The sequence below is a fragment of the Pan paniscus genome, chromosome 1 (genome assembly GCF_029289425.2).
Source record: "Pan paniscus chromosome 1, NHGRI_mPanPan1-v2.0_pri, whole genome shotgun sequence".
NCBI lineage: Eukaryota > Metazoa > Chordata > Mammalia > Primates > Hominidae > Pan > Pan paniscus.
The window spans coordinates 211,328,179-211,348,171 of NC_073249.2; the positions used below are offsets into that span (position 1 = coordinate 211,328,179).

At 49.2% G+C, this 19,993-nt stretch overlaps 1 protein-coding gene across 1 annotated transcript; it reads left to right on the forward strand.

Moving 5' to 3' along the window:
- The first annotated feature begins 6,540 nt into the window (after window positions 1-6,540).
- AGMAT (agmatinase (putative)) lies at window positions 6,541-19,960 on the forward strand. Its single transcript, XM_003806256.5, has 7 exons — window positions 6,541-7,127; window positions 8,438-8,640; window positions 11,693-11,741; window positions 12,781-12,976; window positions 13,969-14,148; window positions 16,975-17,059; window positions 18,095-19,960. Exons 1-7 carry the CDS (start codon window positions 6,856-6,858, stop codon window positions 18,166-18,168), a joined length of 1,059 nt encoding a protein of 352 aa, XP_003806304.1. The 5' UTR covers window positions 6,541-6,855; the 3' UTR covers window positions 18,169-19,960.
- Window positions 19,961-19,993: the final 33 nt, after the last annotated feature.

Here is a 19,993-nt window from a genome sequence, read left to right on the forward strand (position 1 = left end):
AAAAAAAAAAAAAGAGATGGCGTCTCACATCTCGCTGTGTTGACCAGGCTGGTCTTGCACTCCTGGGCTCAAACAGGTCCTCCCTCCTTGGTCTCCCAAAGTGCTGGGATTATAGTCATGAGTCACTGTACCTGGCCAAGTTTTAGCTTTTCTGTGAAGGTAGCTGTTTAATATCAGGTTTTGTTTTGTTTTGTTTTTTTGAGACAAAGTCTTGCTCTGTCACCCAGGCTGCAGTGCAGTGGTACGATGTCAGCTCACTGCAACTTCTGCCTCCGGAGTTCAAGCGATTCTCCTGCCTCAGCCTCCTGAGTAGCTGGGATTACAGGTGTGTGCCACTGCACCTGGCTAAATTTTTTTTTTTTTTTTTTGAGACAGAGTTTTACTCTTGTTGCCCAGGCTGGAGTGCAATGGTGCAATCTCAGTTCACTGCAACCTCTGCTTCCCAGGTTCAAGCGATTCTCCTGCCTCAGCCTCCCTAGTAGCTGGGATTACAGGCGTGTGCCACCATGCCCAGCTAATTTTGTATTTTTGGTAGAGACGGGATTATTCCATGTTGGTCAGACTGGTCTTGAACTCCTAACCTCAGGTAATCTGCCCGCCTTGGCCTCCCAAAGTGCTAGGATTACAGGCATGAGCCACCGTGCCTGGCCAATTTTTTGTATTTTTAGTAGAGACAGGGTTTCACCATGTTAGCCAGGCTGGTCTTGAACTCCTAACCTCAGGTAATCTGCCTGCCTTGGCCTCCCAAAGTGCTAGGATTATAGGCGTGAGCCACCGTGCCTGGACCAATATCAAGTTTTATGCTTGATATTTGCGTATTTGCTACATGGAATAATAATCAGAACTTTTAAAGAATGATCTCTTCAAATTCTTGATAGCCTTGAGCTCAAGGAGGTAATACAAATCCTAAAATAAATGTTAAATTCAAAAATTTATAGAAGTTGAAATTGTCTTTTCTTTCATTAACAAATGTACAATTGAAATTTCTTGTGATAACATGAATGGATTTTTATTTTTTATTTTATTTAATTTCTTTTTTGAGACAGAGTCTCGCTCTGTCACCCAGGCTGGAGTGCAGTGGTGCGATCTCGTCTCACTACAACCTCCACCTCCTGGGTTCAAGTGATTCTCCTGCCTCAGCCTCCTGAGTAGGTGGGATTACAGGCGTGCACCACCATGCCCAGCTAATTTTTGTATTTTTAGCAGAGACAGCATTTCACCATGTTGGTAAGGTTGGTCTCAAACTCCTGACCTTGTGATCTGCCTGCCTTGGCCTCACAAAGTGCTGGGATTACAGGTGTGAGCCACCGCACCTGGCCAGATTTTTATTTATTTATTTTTATTTTTATTTTTTTGAGTCAGAGTCTCGCTCTGTCACCCAGGCTGGAGTGCAATGGTGCAATCTTGGCTCACTGCAATCTCCGCCTCCCGGGTTCAAACAATTCTCCTGCCTCAGCCTCCTGAGTAGCTGGGATTACAGGTGCCTGCCACCACGCCCAGCTAATTTTTGTATTTTTAGTAGAGATGGGGTTTCACCATATTGCCCAGACTAGTCTCTTGGCCAGGCTGGTCTCGAACTCCTGACCTCATGATCTGCCTGCCTTGGGCCTCCCAAAGTGCTGGGATTACAGGCGTGAGCCACCACGCCTGGCCCAGTCTGGATTTTTATTTATTTATTTAGAGACAGAGTTTCACTCTGTTACCCAGGTTGGAGTGCAGTGGTGCGATCATGGCTCACTGCAGCATCTCTCTACCTCCTGGGCTCAAGCAATCCTCCCACCTCAGTCTCCTGAGTAGCTAGGACAAGAGGCATGCATCACCATGCCCAGCTAACTTTTTTTTAGATTTTTTTCGTAGAGATAAGTTCTCACTATGTTGCCCAGGTTGGTCTCAAACTCCTGGTCTCAAGCAATCCTGCCATCTTGGCCTCCCAAAGTGCTAGGATTATAGGCATGAGCCACGACACCCAGCTAAACACATTTTTCTTTTTTTTGAGACAGGGTTTCTCTCTGTCGCCCAGCTGCAGTACAGTGGCACTATCTCGGCTCACTGCAACCTCTGCCTCCCGGGTTCAAGTGATTCTCATGCCTCAGCCTCCTGAGTAGCTGGGACTACAGGCGCCTGCCACCATGCCCCGGTAATTCTTGCATTTTTAGTAGAGATGGGGTTTTACCATCTTGGCCAGGCTGGTCTTGAACTCCTGACCTCAAGTGATCTGCCACCCTCGGCCTCCCAGAGTGCTGGGATTACAGGTGTGAGCCACCACACCTAGCTGAAAACATTTGATAGATTCTAATTCTGTAGTTTGGGATGGGGTCCAGGAATCTGAATTTTAACAGACACTCCAGGAAATCGATGTAAATGTTTCTCACAAACAATACTATGAAACCACCGACTGAAGCTAGCAGTTCTCAGATGTTTTCGCTTTTTTAAATCTCAAGACTCCTTTACACTTACAATTATTGAGGCCAGGTGTGGTGGCTCACACCTGTAATCCTAACACTTTGGGAGGCCAAGGTGGGAGGATCCCTTGAGGAGTTCAAGACCAGCCTGGACAACATAGTGAGACCCTCATAATTACAAAAAAAATTTAAAAAATATTAGCCAGTTGAGGTGGCATGAGCCTGTGGTCCCAGCTACTCAGGAGGCTGAGGTGGGAGGATCAGTTGAGTCCTAGGATTCAAGGCTGCAGTGAGCCACGACAGTACCACTGCACTGCAGCCTGGGAGACAGAGCCAGACCCTGTCTCTAAAAAAAGTTAAAAAAAATTACTGAGGATCTCAGAAAGCTTTTGTTATGTGGGATATATCTGTTGATATATACAGGATTATAAATTAAAACAGGCACACACACAACAAAGAAAAAAAGGCCGAGCGCAGTGGCTCATACTTGTATTCCCAACACTTTGAGAAGCTGAGGTAGCAGTATTGCTTGCATCCAGGAGTTTAAGACCAGCCTGGGAAACGTAGTGAGGCCCACCATCTCTTTTTTTGGTTTGTTTTTTTGAGACAGGGTCTCACTTTGTCTCCCAGGCTGGAACGAAGTGGTGCAATCACAGCTCACTGCAGCTTTACCTCCCTGGGCTCAGGTGATGCTCCCATCTCAGCCTTCTGAGTAGCTAGTGAGAGGTGAAGCCGGCTGGGCTTCTGGGTCAGGTGGGGACTTGGAGAACTTTTCTGTCTAGCTAAAGGATTGTAAATGCACCAATGAGCACTCTGTGTCTTGCTAAAGGTTTGTAAATGCACCAATCAGCACTCTGTCAAAACAGACCAATCAGCTTTCTGTAAAATGGACCAATCAGCAGGATGTGGGTGGGTCCAGATAAGGGAATAAAAGTAGGCTGCCGGAACCAGCGGCACCAAGCTGGTCAGGGAGTCTTCCAAATTGTGGGAACATTGTTTGTAAACCTTGTTCTTCTGCTCTTGGCAATAGCTCTTGCTGCTGCTTACTCTTTGGGTCTGTGCCGCCTTCATGAGCTGTGACACTCACCGCGAAGTTTTGCAGCTTCGCTCCTAAAGCCAGCGAGACCACGAACCCACTGGGAAGGACAGCAACTTTGGACGCGCCACCTTTACGAACTGTAGCACTCACCGCAAAGGTCTGCAGCTTCACTCCTGAGGCCAGCGAGACCACGAACCCACCGTGAAGGAACGAACAACTCCAGACGCGCTGCCTTTAAGAGCTGTGACACTGTGAAGGTCTGCAGCTTCACTCCTGAAGTCAGCGTAGACCACGAACCTAGCAGAAGGAAGAAATATCTGAACATCTGAAGGAACAAACTCCGGACACGCTATCTTTAAGAACTGTAACACTCACCGCGAGGGTCTGTGGCTTGATTCTTGAAGTCAGCGAGACAAAGAACCCACCAATTCGATACACTGGGACCACAGGTGTGCACCACCACTCTTGGCTAACTTTTGTATTCTTTGTAGAGACAGGATTTCCCCATGTTGGCCAGGCTGGTCTCAAGCTCCTGGACTCAAGCCATCTGCCTGCCTTGGTCTCCCAAAGTGCTAGGATTATGGGCATGAGCCACCGCACCCAGTGAGACCCTATTTCTACAAAAAATACAAAAATTAGCTGGGCATAGTTGTGTGCACCTGTAGTCCTAGCTACTTGGGAGGGTGAGGCAGAAGGATTGCTCAAGCCCAGGAGGTGGAGGCTGCAGTGAGCTATGACTGTGCCACTGCACCACAGCCTTCATGACAGAGCGAGACTTCTATCTCCCTTAAAAAAAAAAAGTAGTTCAGGGTCTTTTGAGGGTGGGCTTCTACTGAACATTGGACATGTGGAGCTGAGGGCCGGGGTGGACCACTCCAGGCAGACAGAAAAGCATGAACAAAGGAAAGGAGGCAAGAAAGTGGGGGCTGAGGCAGCTGACCATGGGCTGGAGGAACAAGCCCGTGGAGCTGCAGAAGGGGAAACACAGGAAGAATTGGCTCCAGGAAGCATTACCAGGCAGGCATATGTATGGTGATACTAGTGAGAGTGAGATCAGCTGGAAAGCTGGGGTGGGAAGGCCTGGACCAGGGTAACAGCAGAGGAAATGAGCAGAAGGCTTGGGTGCAGGAAACCATCAGGACTTCCTAAATTTGGGGGCATAGAGCAGGATCAGAGACAGGGAGGTGGAAAGTCGCTGGCTGAACTTGCAGCCCACCCCAGGTGCTGTCAAGCATCCATGTCAGGGTTAGAAATTGGTCGCCTGGAGCTCAGGGCTGGGATTTGGGCTTGTGGTTGACCTGCCTGTGGGTGAAAATCATCACCTCCGTATTAAAAGGGATTGCCAGCCGAGAAGGAGCCACGAAGGTGGAAGGAGACCAGGGGAGTCCCAGTCAAGAGGCCGCCTGAGGAACGTTTCAAGGAGAGAGGGTGCTCAGCAGTAGTGGATGATGGGGACACCTCATTGGAATGCCTGGCACATAGCAGACACTCAATATTTGTGAGCTGAATGAAAGAAAAACCCGGAGTAAGAACATGATACATTCAGGACAAGCAACATGAAAGAAATAGCAGTTGAATTTGGGAGTCAAGAGAATAACTGAGACCCTTTAAGTGGCATAAGGGAGGAAAAAAGGAAAAAATAACTGAGATTGTTGCATTTGTTCCAGAAAATGGCGGGGACCTGCCCCAAGGCCAACACTAAGCACTGATAATTGACCATTAGGAAACTCTGTCCCGACCTGCAGAGTGGAGGCTGGAGTGGTGTGGGGTTTAATGTGCAACCTTTTTTTTTGACAGAGTCTTGCTCTGTTGCCCAGGCTGGAGTGCAGTGGCGCGATCTGGGCTCACTGCAAACTCCGCCCTCCCGGGTTCACGTCATTCTCCTGCCTCAGGCTCCCGAGTAGCTGGTACTACAGGTGCCCACCACCACGCCTGGCTAATTTTTTGTATTTTTAGTAGAGATGGGGTTTCACCATGTTAGCCAAGATGGTCTCATCTCCTGACCTCATGATCCGCCCACCTCGGCCTCCCAAAGTGCTGGGATTACAGGTGTGAGCCACCGCGCCTGGCCTAATGTGCAACCTTTGTGTAGAGGTTGCAACGTAAATGCAAATGTGAGCCTTTTCCATTCAATCTCAACATTTAGAGATCAGAAAAAATAATATATATAATACCGCTAAATGGCTCACATAATTCCATTACAAATCACTTCTTTCTTTCCACAGTGTGTTTTTCTTTCCCCTTAGAAATAAAGAGGATGTAGCAGGTTCTCTGGCACTGTGACCTTCCTTACAGCTTGCCTGTAAGTCCTTTATTTATTTATTTATTTATTTATTTTTGAGACAGAGTCTTGCTTTGTTGCCCAGGCTGGAGTGCAGTGGCGTGATCTCAGCTCACTGCAAGCTCCGCCTCCCGGGTTCATGCCATGCTCCTGCCTCAGCCTCCCGAGTAGCTGGGACTACAGGCACCCGCCACCATGCCCGGCTAAATTTTTGTACTTTTAGTAGAGATGGGGTTTCACCATGTTAGCCAGGATGGTCTCGATCTCCTGACCTCGTGATCTGCCTGCCTCAGCCTCCCAAAGTGCTGGGATTACAGGTGTGAGCCACCGCCCCTGGCCTCTAGTCCTTTTTTAACAAGGTTATTTAAAAAGACTTTACTGGCCAGGCGCGATGGCTCACGCTTGTAGTCCCAACTACTCGGGAGGCTGAGGTGAGACGATTGCTTGAGCCCAGCAGTTTGAGGCTGCAGTGAGCTATGATTGCACTCCAGTCTGAGCAACACAGCAAGACCCCGTCTCAAAATAACTAGCTAGCTAGCTAAGTAGCTAACTAACTTTACTGCTTCTTGAGATTCCTATCCCTGGACATTTAAAAATACATTATTAAAAAAATGCATTTCCTATTTTTCTGGCTTAGAGAAAGATCATTTTCCTTCATATCTTTCTGGCTTTAAAAATATTACTCTGGGGTGGCTGCTGTGGCTCACACCTGTAATCCCAGCACTTTGGGAGGCCAAGGTGGGAGGATCACTTGAGTCCAGAAGTTGGAGACCAGTCTGGGCAACACAGTGAGACCGTCTCTATAAAAACAAGCAGAATTACTCTGAATGGGAGAAGAGGCTGCTGAAGGCCACAGTGGGGAGCAGGGCGCAGACACCCCTGGCACAGTGCTGGCCAGTGGGCACCCCCAGCCTGACTCTATTTGCCAGAGGCTGAAGTCCAGAGGGGTTGAGGGGAGAGCACGGCAGGTCCCTGGGGCCCCTCCCCCGCCTTGATCCCAGGGCGCCCCTGACCTTTGAGCCGGCTCGGGTTCCGGCTCTGGCGCGTGCACACTCGCCTCGCCGTTCGGGACCAGCCAGATCGCGGCGGCCTCGCGGGCGGTCTGGTCGGTGAGGTCTTGGCCGCGCGCGGCAATGCTGAGGCTGCTGGCGTCCGGGTGCGCCCGGGGCCCGGGCCCCGGCGTGGGCGCGCGTCCTGCCGCAGGGCTCTTTCACCCGGGGCGCCGCCAGAGCCGCCAGGCTTCCGACGCGCCCCGGAACCAGCCCCCCAGCCCCGAGTTCGTGGCCCGGCCGGTGGGCGTCTGCTCCATGATGCGCCTGCCGGTGCAGACCTCCCCCGAGGGGCTGGACGCTGCCTTCATCGGGGTGCCCCTGGATACTGGGACCTCCAACCGGCCTGGGGCGAGGTAAGGCCGGAAGGACGGGGGCCGGGTACACGTGGAGGGACTGCTTGCTGGCTGTCGGGCATGGAAAGCACCGAGACAGGCGCCCCTGCTGGCCCCGGGTCGAGTTGGAAGCTGGTGGCCGGCTCCAAAATGCCCCTTATAGTTTGAGATGGTTGATTTCCCTGGACCCTCAATAAGCAACCCCCAGGGCTCAACATGGGCGTGGCCTCCCACAGCTTAGTGTCATCATTGGTCAAGAAGGGATTTTGGCCGGCCGGGTGGCTCATGCCTGTAATCCCAGCACTTTGGGAGGCTGAGGCGGGCGGATCGCGAGGTCAGGAGTTTGAGACCATCCTGACCAACATGGTGAAACTCTGTCTCTACAAAGGTACAAAAAAAAAAAAAAAAAAAAAAAAAAAGCCGGGCATGGTGGCGCGGGCCTGTAATCCCAGCTACTCGGGAGGCTGAGGCAGGAGAATCGCTTGAACCCGGGAGACGGAGGTTGCAGTGAGCTGAGATTGCGCCACTGCGCTCCAGCCTGGGCAACAGAGTGAGACTCCGTCTCAAAAAAAGAAAAAAGAAGGGATTCTGGAGCCTGAACCTTCTCTGTGTCCCCATCCTGGGGCCTTGCTGGGATGGCTGCTGTGGATTCCTCCCCTCTCCTCTCCCCAGCTTACAGTGGCAGGTGACATTGCATTTGAGAGCAGAAACTGGCTGCCCCTTCCCCAAATCTGAAGATGTCACCTGACTCAAGAAATGCTCAAATGAAGGCAATTTTCCTAGGATCAAGTCGAAGGAAGCAAAATTCATCTTCCTAGTTATTGAACGTCAGCAATTTCTGATTCAGCTCAGCAACACTATATCTGACCGTACTGATCTGAATTATGAAAGCCAGCACTTATTAAATGTCTCCTAAGTGCAAGGTGCTTTGCATAGATTACCTCATTTAATTTTTACTACAGTGCAAGGTAAATATTTTACAAATCAGGAAACTGAGACTCAGGTAGATCATGAAATTGGCTAATGCCATTTAGTACACTTATTTAGTCTCTTCGATATATAGCCTAGATCAGTGATTCTCAAGTGGGGCGGTTTTGCACTCAGGGGACATTTGGCAGTATCTGGAGGCGTTTTTGGTTGTTACACCTTGGAGGAAGGGTGCTAGTGGCACCTAGTGAGTACAGGCCAGGGATGCTGCTAAACATTCCATTATGCAATACCGCGACATGGAATCATCTGGTCCCAAATTGCTGAGGCTGAGAAGCCCTGGCCTAAGCAAAGCCTGAAATCTCTGCAGATGGTGGCTGACAGGATGATTCTTCCTTCTGCAGATTCGGACCTCGCCGCATCCGGGAAGAATCAGTGATGCTTCGGACAGTCAATCCTAGCACGGGGGCCCTCCCCTTCCAGTCCCTCATGGTTGCAGACCTAGGCGATGTGAATGTCAATCTTTACAACCTTCAGGACAGCTGCCGGCGAATTCAAGAGGCCTATGAGAAAATTGTAGCAGCTGGCTGTATTCCTCTGACCTTGGGTAATGTCAGTCTGCAAGAGCCAGAGTAGTTCCCTGCACTCAGGGTTTACTTATCAGGGGCTTGAGTACAGCTACTTCTCCCCTGCAAGCCACTGCAAATGTGCAGACAGTAGGAAAGAGAGCATTGTAATTCATTTATTTTAATCCCTGGGGAGAGAATATTTCACGTGTGTGTGTGTGTGTGTGTGTGTAAGACAGTCTCACTCTGTTACCCAGACTGGAGTGCAGTGGTGCAATCTCAGCACATTGCAACCTCCACTTCCTGGGTTCAAGCAATTCTCCTGCCTCAGCCTCCCAAGTAGCTGGGATTACAGGCGCCCACGACCATGCCTGGCTAATTTTTGTATTTTTGGTAGAGTCGGGGTTTTGCCATGTTGGCCAGGCTGGTCTTGAACTCCTGACCTCAAGTGATCCGCCCACCTTGGCCTCCCAAAGTGCTGGGATTACAGGCATGAGCCACCGCACCCGGCCAAGATGATGTTTCTAATGACTTTATTTGCGAGGAGGACTGCAAAGAGGGTGTTTTTGTCCTGCTCAGGGTCTACATCAACCTATAGGGCAGCTTTCCCCTTATCATCACCCCTGACCCACTCTCACTTTTTCTCTTGTTCACAAATACTTAAAATGACAGGGATCTTTTCCTAAATATCCAAATTCATTTTTGCCAAGTTAGAGAGCCTAGCCTGCATGGCATACGGAGAGGAGTGTGGTTTCCCGATGGCATGGTTTGAAGTCTCAGCTGCACTTCTCCCTAGCAATGTTGCTGTATACCGAGCTTGATGCTTCACACCCTCACCTGTAAGATGGGAATGATCACAGTAACACCTACTCACTGCATGCTGTGAGGGGCATATAATGAAAGTGCACATGAAATGCCCAGCATCAAGCATGGCATATCTTTTTTTTTTTTCTTTTTTTTTGAGACAGAATTTCACTCTTGTTGCCCAGGCTGGAGTGCAATGGCACGATCTCGGCTCACTGCAACCTCCGCCTCCCGGGTTCAAGCAATTCTCCTGTCTCAGCCTCCTGAATAGCTGGGATTATAGGCGCCCGCCAGCATGCCCGGCTAATTTTTATATTTTTAGTAGAGACGGGGTTTCATCATATTGGTCAGGCTGGTCTCGAACTCCTGACCTCAGGTGATCTGCCCGCCTCGGCCTTCCAAAGTGTTGGGATTACAGGTGTGAGCCATTGCGCCCGACCTATGCATGGCATATCTTAAGCTTCAATAAATGTTAACTATTATTATTATCAGAAAGAATACTTTCCTAGGTCTGTGCTGTCCAGTAAGGTAGCCATTAGCCACATGTGGCTACTTAAATTCTTTTTTTTTTTGAGACAGAGTTTTGCTCTTGTTGCCCAGCTTGGCTCACGGCAACCTCCGCCTCCTGGGTCCAAGTGATTCTCCTGCCTCAGCCTCCTGAATAGCTGGGATTACAGGCGCGTGCCACCACGCCCAGCTAATTTGTTGTATTTTTAGTAGAAATAGGGTTTCAACATGTTGGCAAGGCTGGTCTCGAACTCCTGACCTCAGGTGATCCGCCGCCTCAGCTTCCCAAAATGCTGGGATTACAGGCGTGAGCCACCACGCCCGGCCTAAATTCAAATTAATTAAAATAAAATATTCAGTTTCTTAGTCATATTAGCTACATGTATGTCACATGTGTGTCACATGTGGATAGTGGCTACCATATGGGCCAGTGCAGATAGAACATTGTCATCATCATAGAAGGTTCTATTGAACAGAGCTATTCTAGGCATTTTCCTAGAATACTCTGAAAAGGCAATTCCTAGAGTAGCTCTTAACTTGTCTAATTTCCTCTTTTATTTATTTATTTTTGAGACACGGTCTCACTCTGTCACCCAGGCTGGAGTGCAGTGGTGCCGACATGGCTCGCTGCAACCTTGCCCTCCCTGGGCTCAGGTGATCCTTCCACTCCAGCCTCCCGAGTAGCTGGGTCTACAGGCGTTTGTCACCATGCCCAGCTAATTTTTGTATTTTTTGCAAAGACGGGGTCTTAATGTATTACCCAGGTGGACCTTGAATTTCTGGGCTCAGGCGATCTGCTTGTCTTGGCCTCCCAAGGTGTGAGCCACTGCGCCTGGTCTATTTTTATTTTTATTTTTTAGAGACGTGGTCTTGCTGTGTTGCCCAGGCTGGTCTCAAACTTCTAGGCTCAAGCTATTTATTTATTTATTTTATTTTATTTTATTTTTTGAGATGGAGTTTCACCCTTGTTGCCTAGGCTGGAGTGCAGTGGCGCGATCTTGGCTCACCGCAACCTCCGCCTCCTGGGTTCAAGTGATTCTCCTGCCTCAGCCTCCAGAGTAGCCGGGATTACAGGCATGCGCTACCATGCCCGGCTAATTTTGTATTTTCAGTAGAGACGGGGTTTCTCCATGTTGGTCAGGCTGGTCTTGAACTCCCAACATCAGGTGACCTGCCCGCCTCGGCCTCCCAAACTGCTGGGATTACAGGCATGAGCCACTGTGCCCAGCAAGCTATTCATTTTTTTGAGATAGTGTCTTACTCTGTCACCCAGGTTGGAGTGCAGTGGCACGATCACAGCTTACTGCAGCCTTGACCTCCCAGGCTCATTCAGCATCCTGCCATTCTATAAGATCTTACTGTAGCTGTGGTTATAACTCCCCCCAGGCTGAAAGGGTGAAAATTGAGTTAAGATTATTCAGCTGGGCATGGTGGCTCACGCCTGTAATCCTAGCACTTTGGGAGGCCAAGGCGAGTGGATCACTTGAGGTCAGGAGTTTGAGACCAGTCTGACCAACATGGTGAAACTCCGTCTCTACTAAAAATACAAAATTAGCCAGGTATGGTGGTACACACCTGTAATCCCAGCTACTCGGGAGGCTGAGGCAGGAGAATCGCTTGAACCTGGGAGGCAGAGGTTGCAGTGAGCCGAGATTGTGCCATTGAACTCCAGCCTGGACAACAGAGCAAAACTACATCTCAAAAAAAAAAAAAAAAAAAAAAAGATTATTCTATGTAATCCTCCAATTCACTTTCCAGATGTTTTCTTCTTCCTCTTTGCAGGTGGAGATCACACAATCACATATCCCATATTGCAAGCGATGGCAAAAAAGTAAGTCTCAAATGGCTTGGGCCCAGCAAGATTTCAAAAGCCAGAAGCTAGGGAATGAGTTATTTGCTGTTTGGTGGCATTAGGTGACTGCTGCTGGCTCAGATTATGAGCTGCTTCTGGGGATCAAAATTAAGGTTGAGCTCCAGGTGTCTCTGTCAGTCAGCAGCTAGAAGCCAAGACAATTTATTATTAACACTTCTGGCCACCCTCCCTTGCCCTAGATCTCTCCTGGTATGTGTGCTCAGCATTTTCAACTTGCTTCTGTTTTTGGAAGATGAGCCTCTAGTGAAATACACAACCTCAGTTAACTTCAGTTTCTGTTTTGCTTCAATGGCCAAAAACAAACACTGACAGGCACAATGGTGGAGCTTGCTGAGAGGCCCTTGTTTCCTCCTGAAAGGGCACCTTTCCCAGTCAAAAGACTGATTTGCCAGTAGTGGAAGTCTACCCAGGATTGGCCAACTTTGGCTAATTTAGTTTGAGAAAGAGACAGAAGGACCCGGGTGGAGGGTGGCAGCTCCAGAATGTGTCTGTGGAAGCACATGTGGGTGGCATTCTGGTTGGAGGTGGGAGGGTGCAGGTCTTTGCTCAAAGCTGCATTTATTCCTCACGGATTTGGATCAGATGTTTATTTTGGGTGGCTGGCAGGGGTTGATGGAGGTTATGGAGAGAGCTGGATTAAAGCTTCCTCTTCCTCGGTTGGAGAAAGGGTGTGTCTTGGTTTAGTTAAGCCTTCAGCCAAGCTCCCCTGTGCCACCACCCTTGATTCTCATCCTGTCTCTAAGTGAAGCAAATTCTGGGTGATAGGTGTGGGTGGCAGCCAAAACATGTCTATTTCCTGCCTGACTTCTGTGAGTTTATTGTTCCTCTGAGATGCTAAGTGATCTCAAGAAGACAGGAACCAGTTGCAAGGCAGAAAACGGATGCCAGGTCTCCCCTTTTTGGCTGTGAATTGTCACCAAGTTTTGGTGGCCTGAAGGGTGGCTGTGCTAGGGCCCCACAGGGAGGGTTGGCCTCTGAGCTGCCCTGTTGTCATCAGGCATGGCCCAGTGGGGCTGCTGCATGTGGACGCACACACGGACACGACCGACAAGGCCCTAGGAGAGAAGCTCTACCACGGGGCGCCCTTCCGCCGGTGTGTGGATGAGGGTCTCCTGGACTGTAAGCGTGTGGTGCAGATTGGCATCCGGGGCTCTTCCACGACCTTGGATCCCTACAGATACAACCGGAGCCAGGTGACAGACCGAATGCTCCCCACCCTTGCCCCTCAAAATGTCTTCCTCTCTGTTGCCTCACCAGTGGCAACCAGGGATTCAGCAGGGGCTTTACTAATCAAGTCTGAAAGCAGGGATAAAAGGCTGAGTTTGCATCATCAGGGGCATATGGAGCATAGGAGTGAGGAGGTTGGTTTATGGGCCATGGGAAGTCTATCGCTGGGCGGGGGAGACAAGCAGAAATCGACCAACCCCTCGGACGGCGCTGGCTTAGAAGAGGGGAGGAGGCTGGGCACAGTGGCTCACACCTGTAATCCCAGCACTTTGGGAGGCTAAGGTGGGTGGATCACCTGAGGTCAGGAGTTCGAGACCAGCCTGGCCAACATGGTGAAACCCCGTCTCTACTAAAAATACAAAAATTAGCCAGGTGTGGCGGTGCGCACCTGTAATCCCAGCTACTCGGGAGACTGAGGCAGGAGAATTGCTTGAACGTGGGAGGTGGAGGTTGCAGTGAGCTGAGATCGCGCCACTGCACTCTAGCCTGGGTGACAAAGTGAGACTCCGTCTCAGAAAAAAAAAAGAGGGGAGGAAGTCCGGACCCAAGATGAGTTGCCACCGTCTTAGTTCTGGTCCTCATACCCTCTAGGCAGAATGGCTCTCAGATAGACATGTATGACAAGACCCCAATGGAACAGACCCAAATCCCTTGCTTTTAGAGCGTGCCAAGGCCAGTCTTCTGGACAGAGCAATTCAAAAGGTGCTAGCGTGAGCTGCTGTTTCCCACTCTTGCTTTAGCAAAGCTTCTCTCTGATTCCAACTCCATCAGTCAGCTTTGACCCTGCTGCCTTACCACTCATTGTCCTTCCCTTCCTCACCTGTAAAATAGGATAGTTCCCTCTTCATGGAGATGGAGGGTCAAGTGTCATGTGCACACAGAGCTGAGCATGGGGCTGGCAAACAGGAAATGCCCTGTAAATGCTGCCAGACAGAAACCTCAGTCCCTGTCTCTGCAGGGCTTCCGGGTAGTCCTGGCTGAAGACTGCTGGATGAAGTCGTTGGTTCCTCTGATGGGGGAAGTCAGGCAGCAGATGGGAGGCAAACCCATTTATATCAGCTTTGATATTGACGCTCTGGATCCTGCCTATGCGCCAGGGACAGGGACACCTGAAATTGCTGGTCTCACTCCTAGTCAGGTAAGGAGATTCCACCAGTGAAGATCCTGGGGGTGGAGACACTTAACACCCATTTTCCTAGGACTTGAAGCGAATCTTTAGGAATCAGGATAGGATTTTTGTTTGTTTGAGACGGAGTCTCACTCTGTCGCCCAGGCTGGAGTGCAGTGGTGCGATCTCGGCTCACTGCAACCTCCGCCTCCCAGGTTCAAGCGATTCTCCTGCCTCAGCCTCCTGAGTAGCTGAGATTACAGGCACATGCCACTATGCCCGGCTAATTTTTGTATTTTTAGTAGAGATGGGGTTTCACCATGTTGGTCAGGCTGGTCTCGAACTCCTGATCTCGTGATCCACTCACCTCGGCCTCCCAAAGTGCTGGGATTACGGGTGTCAGCCACCGCGCCTGGCCGCCAAGGTAGGATTTTAAGAGCAGAGCACCTAGGCCTTTTCTGTTCTCTGGGCTGAGGATAAGTTTGAATACCCTCTTACTGAAGGGTGATTGATTTTGGCAAGGGCCTTCATTTCCTATCTGGGATATAATAGTCCCTTAGTTTGTCCTTTATTTGCTCTTCCTGCCTTCAGTTCATCTGCCATGAAAACAACAGTTCATGGGAACAACATTATAGTATCCTCTCTTAAGAACACTAAACTTGGCCGGGCACGGTGGCTCACGTCTATAATCCCAGCACTTTGGGAGGCCGAGGCGGGTGGATCACGAGGTCAGGAGATCGAGACCATCTTGGCTAACACGGTGAAACCCCGTCTCTACTAAAAATACAAAAAAATTAGCTGGATGCGGTGGCGGGTGCCTGTAATCCCAGCTACTCAGGAGGCTGAGGCAGGAGAATGGCATGAACCCGGGAGACAGAGCTTGCAGTGAGCCGAGATAGAGCCACTGCGGTCTGGCCTGGGCGAAAGAGTGAAACTCCGTCTCAAAAAAAAAAAAAAAAAAAAAAAAAACACTAAACTTGGCCAGGTGTCGTGGCTCACGCCTGGAATCCCAGCACTCTGGGAGGCCGAGGCGGGTGGATCACAAGGTCAGGAGTTCGAGACCAGCCTAGCCAAGATGGTGAAGCCCCGTCTCTACTAAAAGTACAAAAATCAGCCAGGCACGGTGGCAGGCGTCTGTAATCCCAGCTACTTGGGAGGCTGAGGCAGAAGAATTGCTTGAACCCTGGAGGCGGAGGTTGCAGTGAGCTGAGATCGTGCCACTGTACACCAGCCTGGGCAACAGAGCAAGACTCCACTTCAAAAAAAAACCAACCAACCAACCAACCAAAAACACTAAACTTGGCCGGGCGCAGTGGCTCACACCTGTAATCCCAGCACTTTGGGAGGCCAAGGCATCAGGTGGGTGGTTCACCTGAGGTCGGGAGTTTGAGACCAGCCTAACATGGAGAAACCCCATCTCTACTAAAAATACAAAATTAGCTGGGCATGGTGGCACATGCCTGTAATCCCAGCTACTCGGGAGGCTGAGGCAGGGGAATCACTTGAACCTGGGAGGCTGAGGTTGCGGTGAGCCGAGATCATGACATTGCACTCCAGTCTGGGCAACAAGAGTGAAACTCCATCTCAAAACAAACAAAAACACTAAACTTATCTTTTTAGGGTTAAATTTAAATAAAAGTGCATACAACGGGCCAGGCGCAGTGGCTCAGGCAGTAACCTCAGCACTTTCGGAGGCCAGGGTGGATGGATCGTTTGAGCCCAGGAGTTTCAGCCCAGCCTGGGCAACATAGTGAGATCCCATCTTTACTAAAAATAAAAATAAAAATTAGTCTGGTGTGCTAGTGTGCACCTGTAGTCCCAGCTACTAGGGAGGCTGGGGCAGGAGGATCAACTGAGCCTAGCAGGTCAAGCCTTCAGTGAGCCGTGATCATACCACTGCACTATAGCCCGGGTGACAGAGACCCTGTCTCAAAAATAAATAAATAAATAAATAAATAAATAAATAAAGTGCATGCGATGGCACAATTACCTGCCAAGGTAAGCTCAAGAGTTTTAGAAACACCCAAATAAAGCTCCAATAATGTGTGCTGGGAGTAAATGCACGGGGGCAGAATGGTTATGACTAGAATCTCCCCGAGGGCAGGACCTATGTATTGTTCCCTACCTTGTCCTTGGAGCATAGGACAGTGCCTAATACAAATAGTAGGCACTCAAAGACATTTGAGAGTAAATGAATGAAGACTGCTTAAACCTAATCAAGTACCTTACATCCTCTAAGATCTTAAAAGGAGGGTGGCCATAACTCTCTCTCTTGAAATGGCTGTAACCATCCTCTCTTCTCATGAGGGATTTCTGAAACACATTCCTCATCCCTCTGCTTAGCGACCTTCTGGGCTTTTCACCTGCAGGATGGGAACCCTTTCAGACAAGGTCACTCTCTTCCCATCAGTCTCCCTCACTTATTCTGTCTTCTGGCCACATCTCACTACCTGAACTTTTCCCATCTTGGTGCCTTTGCCTGTGTTTTTCCCTCTGCCTGGCCTATCCCTTGAACTGGGTATTTCCACCTTGGGGAAGCCTTACCCACCTCTCCAGGCTGTTAACTGTGCTGATACCATTCTGGGCTTGCTTTTCTTGAAGCCCTTGGTGCATGACATTGAAACGATTGGTTTCATTGTCTCCATCACCACACCATGCAGCCCTGAGGAGCAGGGACTGTGTACGCATTATCTGTGTCTTTGGGAGGCCTGCCAGTGTGCCTGGCAGTCAACAAATGTTTATGGAGGGAAAGCCAATTCCAAGTCAAAGGGTGGCGTGTGCTGGGAAAAGCTCTACTGGGTGCTTTTCACTGTAAATGATTACCACTGTGGACAACTCAGTCTTGATCTTGAATAGGCTCTGGAGATCATCAGGGGTTGTCAAGGCCTGAACGTGGTGGGCTGTGATCTTGTCGAAGTTTCACCACCGTATGATCTTTCTGGTGAGTAAGCAAAGAGACTGTGATCCATGGGCAAGCCGGTAGCTTAAATTACACGAAGCTAGTTAATAAGTAGAAAATGGGGCCAGGCATGGTGGCCCAAGCCTGTAATCCCAGCACTTTGGGAGGCCGAGGTGGGCAGATCACCTGAGGTCAGGAGTTCAAGACCAATTTGGCCAACATGGCGAAACCCCATCTCTCTAAAGATATAAAAATTAGCCAGGTGTGGTGGCACACACCTGTAATCCCAGGTACTCAGGAGGCTAAGGCAGGAGAATCGCTTAGAACCTAGGAGGCGGAGGTTGCAGTGAGCTGAGATTGCGCCACTGCACTCCAGCCTGGGTGACAGAGCGAGACTCCATCTCAAAAAAAAAAAAAAAAAAAAGGATGAGTCCCTTATATGACTTGGGGAAGCAGCTGAGCATGTCCAATGGTGAAGAAAACACACCTATTACTGCGCACCTTACAAACATGAGCTCATTAACCCTAACAAAACCCCCAGGAGGTAGTTAAGTATCATTAGCTTGCCCACTAATCAGCAGAAGAGAAAGAAACCAGCCTGCAGTCTAGTGACAGGGTGGCCCAATCCCCGTCTCCTTTGATGTTTCATTGCAAAGTGAATTCTAAAGCGTAAATAATATATGTTAATATTTATCAAATAGGAACCTAGCTGGTTAAGATCTTCAAAGCAGACGCCATCCCAATAATTGTAATGTAGACGAGCTTATGTAATTAGGCCTATCGACCTCAGAGGGTAGATAATACAGTACACATCATTATTATGGGTTCTCCTTTGGGAAAAATCTGTTCTCAGAGTAAACAAAGAACTTTCTGAATTTTAAAATATGATTCCCAAATGATGCTTGATGGAGGCAGAGAGCCTGGGCAAGCGTGTTCACAGCTGGTGGGCACCCTAGAGGGGTGCACAAGACAGGGCTCTGGAAAAGGAGGCACAAGGGGAAGAAAGCTGAGGAGTCCCAAGGCTTGGCTCAGGGGGTGGTCTGCAGGGTATTCATGTGAGGTTTTACTTTTTCGTAGGGAACACAGCCCTGCTGGCGGCTAACCTGCTGTTTGAGATGCTGTGTGCTCTCCCCAAAGTGACAACCGTCTGAGTCTTGTGCTCTTCAAGACAAAACAGATTGCGTCGCTCACAAGTTCTCAAGAAGAACTTATGAGTAAGCAGTCTGAGAACTAAAGAGTTTATGCCAAGAAAACTTTCTGCTGAAAGTGTCATTGCTGGCTGTGAAGTCGGGATAGTCAGTAGAATTCTCACCCAAACGGCAACATTTCTAAGGAACTTGGATTAATTGGGGGAAAAAAAAAAAAAAAGGAGTACTTGTACTGCTTTGATTTTTTTTTCCTTTGATGAAAGATGGAGGATAAAGGGGAAGTGAGGAGAATTTCTTTCAAGATTATCTAAACATTAGAAACATGACATTTAAAAAAACTATGAAATAATACTGTATAAGCATTCCATATTTCTATATCCTCCTTTTAAACATTTTTTTTTTTTGAGATAGAGTTTTGCTTGTCACCCAGGCTGGAGTGCAATGGCATGATCTCGGTTCATTGCAACCTCCGCCTCCCGAGTTCAAGCGATTCTCCTGCCTCAGCCCCCTGAGGACCTGGGATTACAGGTGCCTGCCACCACGCCTGGCTAATTTTTGTATTTTTAGTAGAGACAGGGTTTCACCACATTGGCCAGGCTGGTCTTGAACTCCTGACCTAAGGTGATCCGCCCGCCTCAGCCTCCTTAAAGTGCTGCGATTACAGGCATGAGCCACCACGCCCAGCCGCTTTTTAAAATTTTGATGATCTGCTTCCTAGAGTATTGAGTATCTTCCTTTAAAATACAGCTCCTCCTCGGACGCTGCAGTGAGCTGAGATCGCACCACTGCACTCCAGCCTGGGTGCCAGAGCAAGACTCCATCTCAAAAAAAAAAAAAAAAAAAATACAGCTTCTCCTATGAGGTGCTTAGGGCTGCATCTTGGTTTTAGGACCACTGTGAACCTAAGTAAAAAGTATAAAGTAACATGGAGAGCCTAATGAAGAAACTTCTTGCTCAGAGGCCTAGAAGGGTACACAAAATGTCTTCTGAACTAGAAAACCTAAGGCTGGACACGGTGGCTCATGCCTGTAATCCCAGCACTTTGGGGGGCGGAGGTGGGCAGATCACTTGAGGTCAGGAGTTCGAGACCAGCCTAGCCAACATGGTGAAAACCCATCTCTACTGAAAATACAGAAATGAGCTGGGCGTGCTGGCGCGTGCCTATAGTCCCAGCTACTCAGGAAGTTGAGGCAGGGGCATTGCTTGAACCCGGGAGGTGGAGGTTGCAGCGAGCTGAGGTCATGCCACTACACTCCAGCCTGGGTGACAGAGTGAGACTCCGTCTCCAAAAAAACAAAAACAAAAACAAAAAAAACCAGGCCGGACCCAGTGGCTCACGCCTGTAATCCCAGGCCTAGGCGGGAGGATCACCTGAGGTCAGGAGTTCAAGACCAGCCTGGCCAACATGGTGAAACCCCGTCTCTACTAAAAAAACAAAACAAAACAAAAAAACCCCAGAAAACAAAACAAAACTGGAAAACATCAGCTGGGCTTTTTTTTTTTTTTTTTCTGAGATGGCGTCTCGCTCTGTCCCCCAGGCTGGAGTGCAGTGGCCCGATCTTAGCTCACTGCAATCTCCGCCTCCTGGGTTCAAGCAATTCTGCTGCCTCAGCCTCCTGAGTAGCTAGAATTACAGTCATGCGTCACCACGCCCGGCTAATTTTTGTATTTTTAGTAGAGACGGGGTTTCACCATGTTGGCCAGGCTGGCAGCTGGGCTCTTAATGTTACTTATTGTAACTCACTTCCTGTAAGACTCAATCTACTCTTCAAGTTGATGTACCCTCTATGACTGTAATTCCTGAAATCTGCAGTTAGGCTGTGGTGAT

Excerpts from the sequence above, each read along its gene's own strand:
- AGMAT (XM_003806256.5), top strand. The coding sequence starts at position 6,856 with ATGCTGAGGCTGCTGGCGTCCGGGTGCGCCCGGGGCCCGGGCCCCGGC. Across the intron at positions 8,641-11,692 it reads CTGTATTCCTCTGACCTTGG|GTGGAGATCACACAATCACA; the intron begins GTAATGTCAGTC and ends TCCTCTTTGCAG. Across the intron at positions 17,060-18,094 it reads ACCACCGTATGATCTTTCTG|GGAACACAGCCCTGCTGGCG; the intron begins GTGAGTAAGCAA and ends ACTTTTTCGTAG.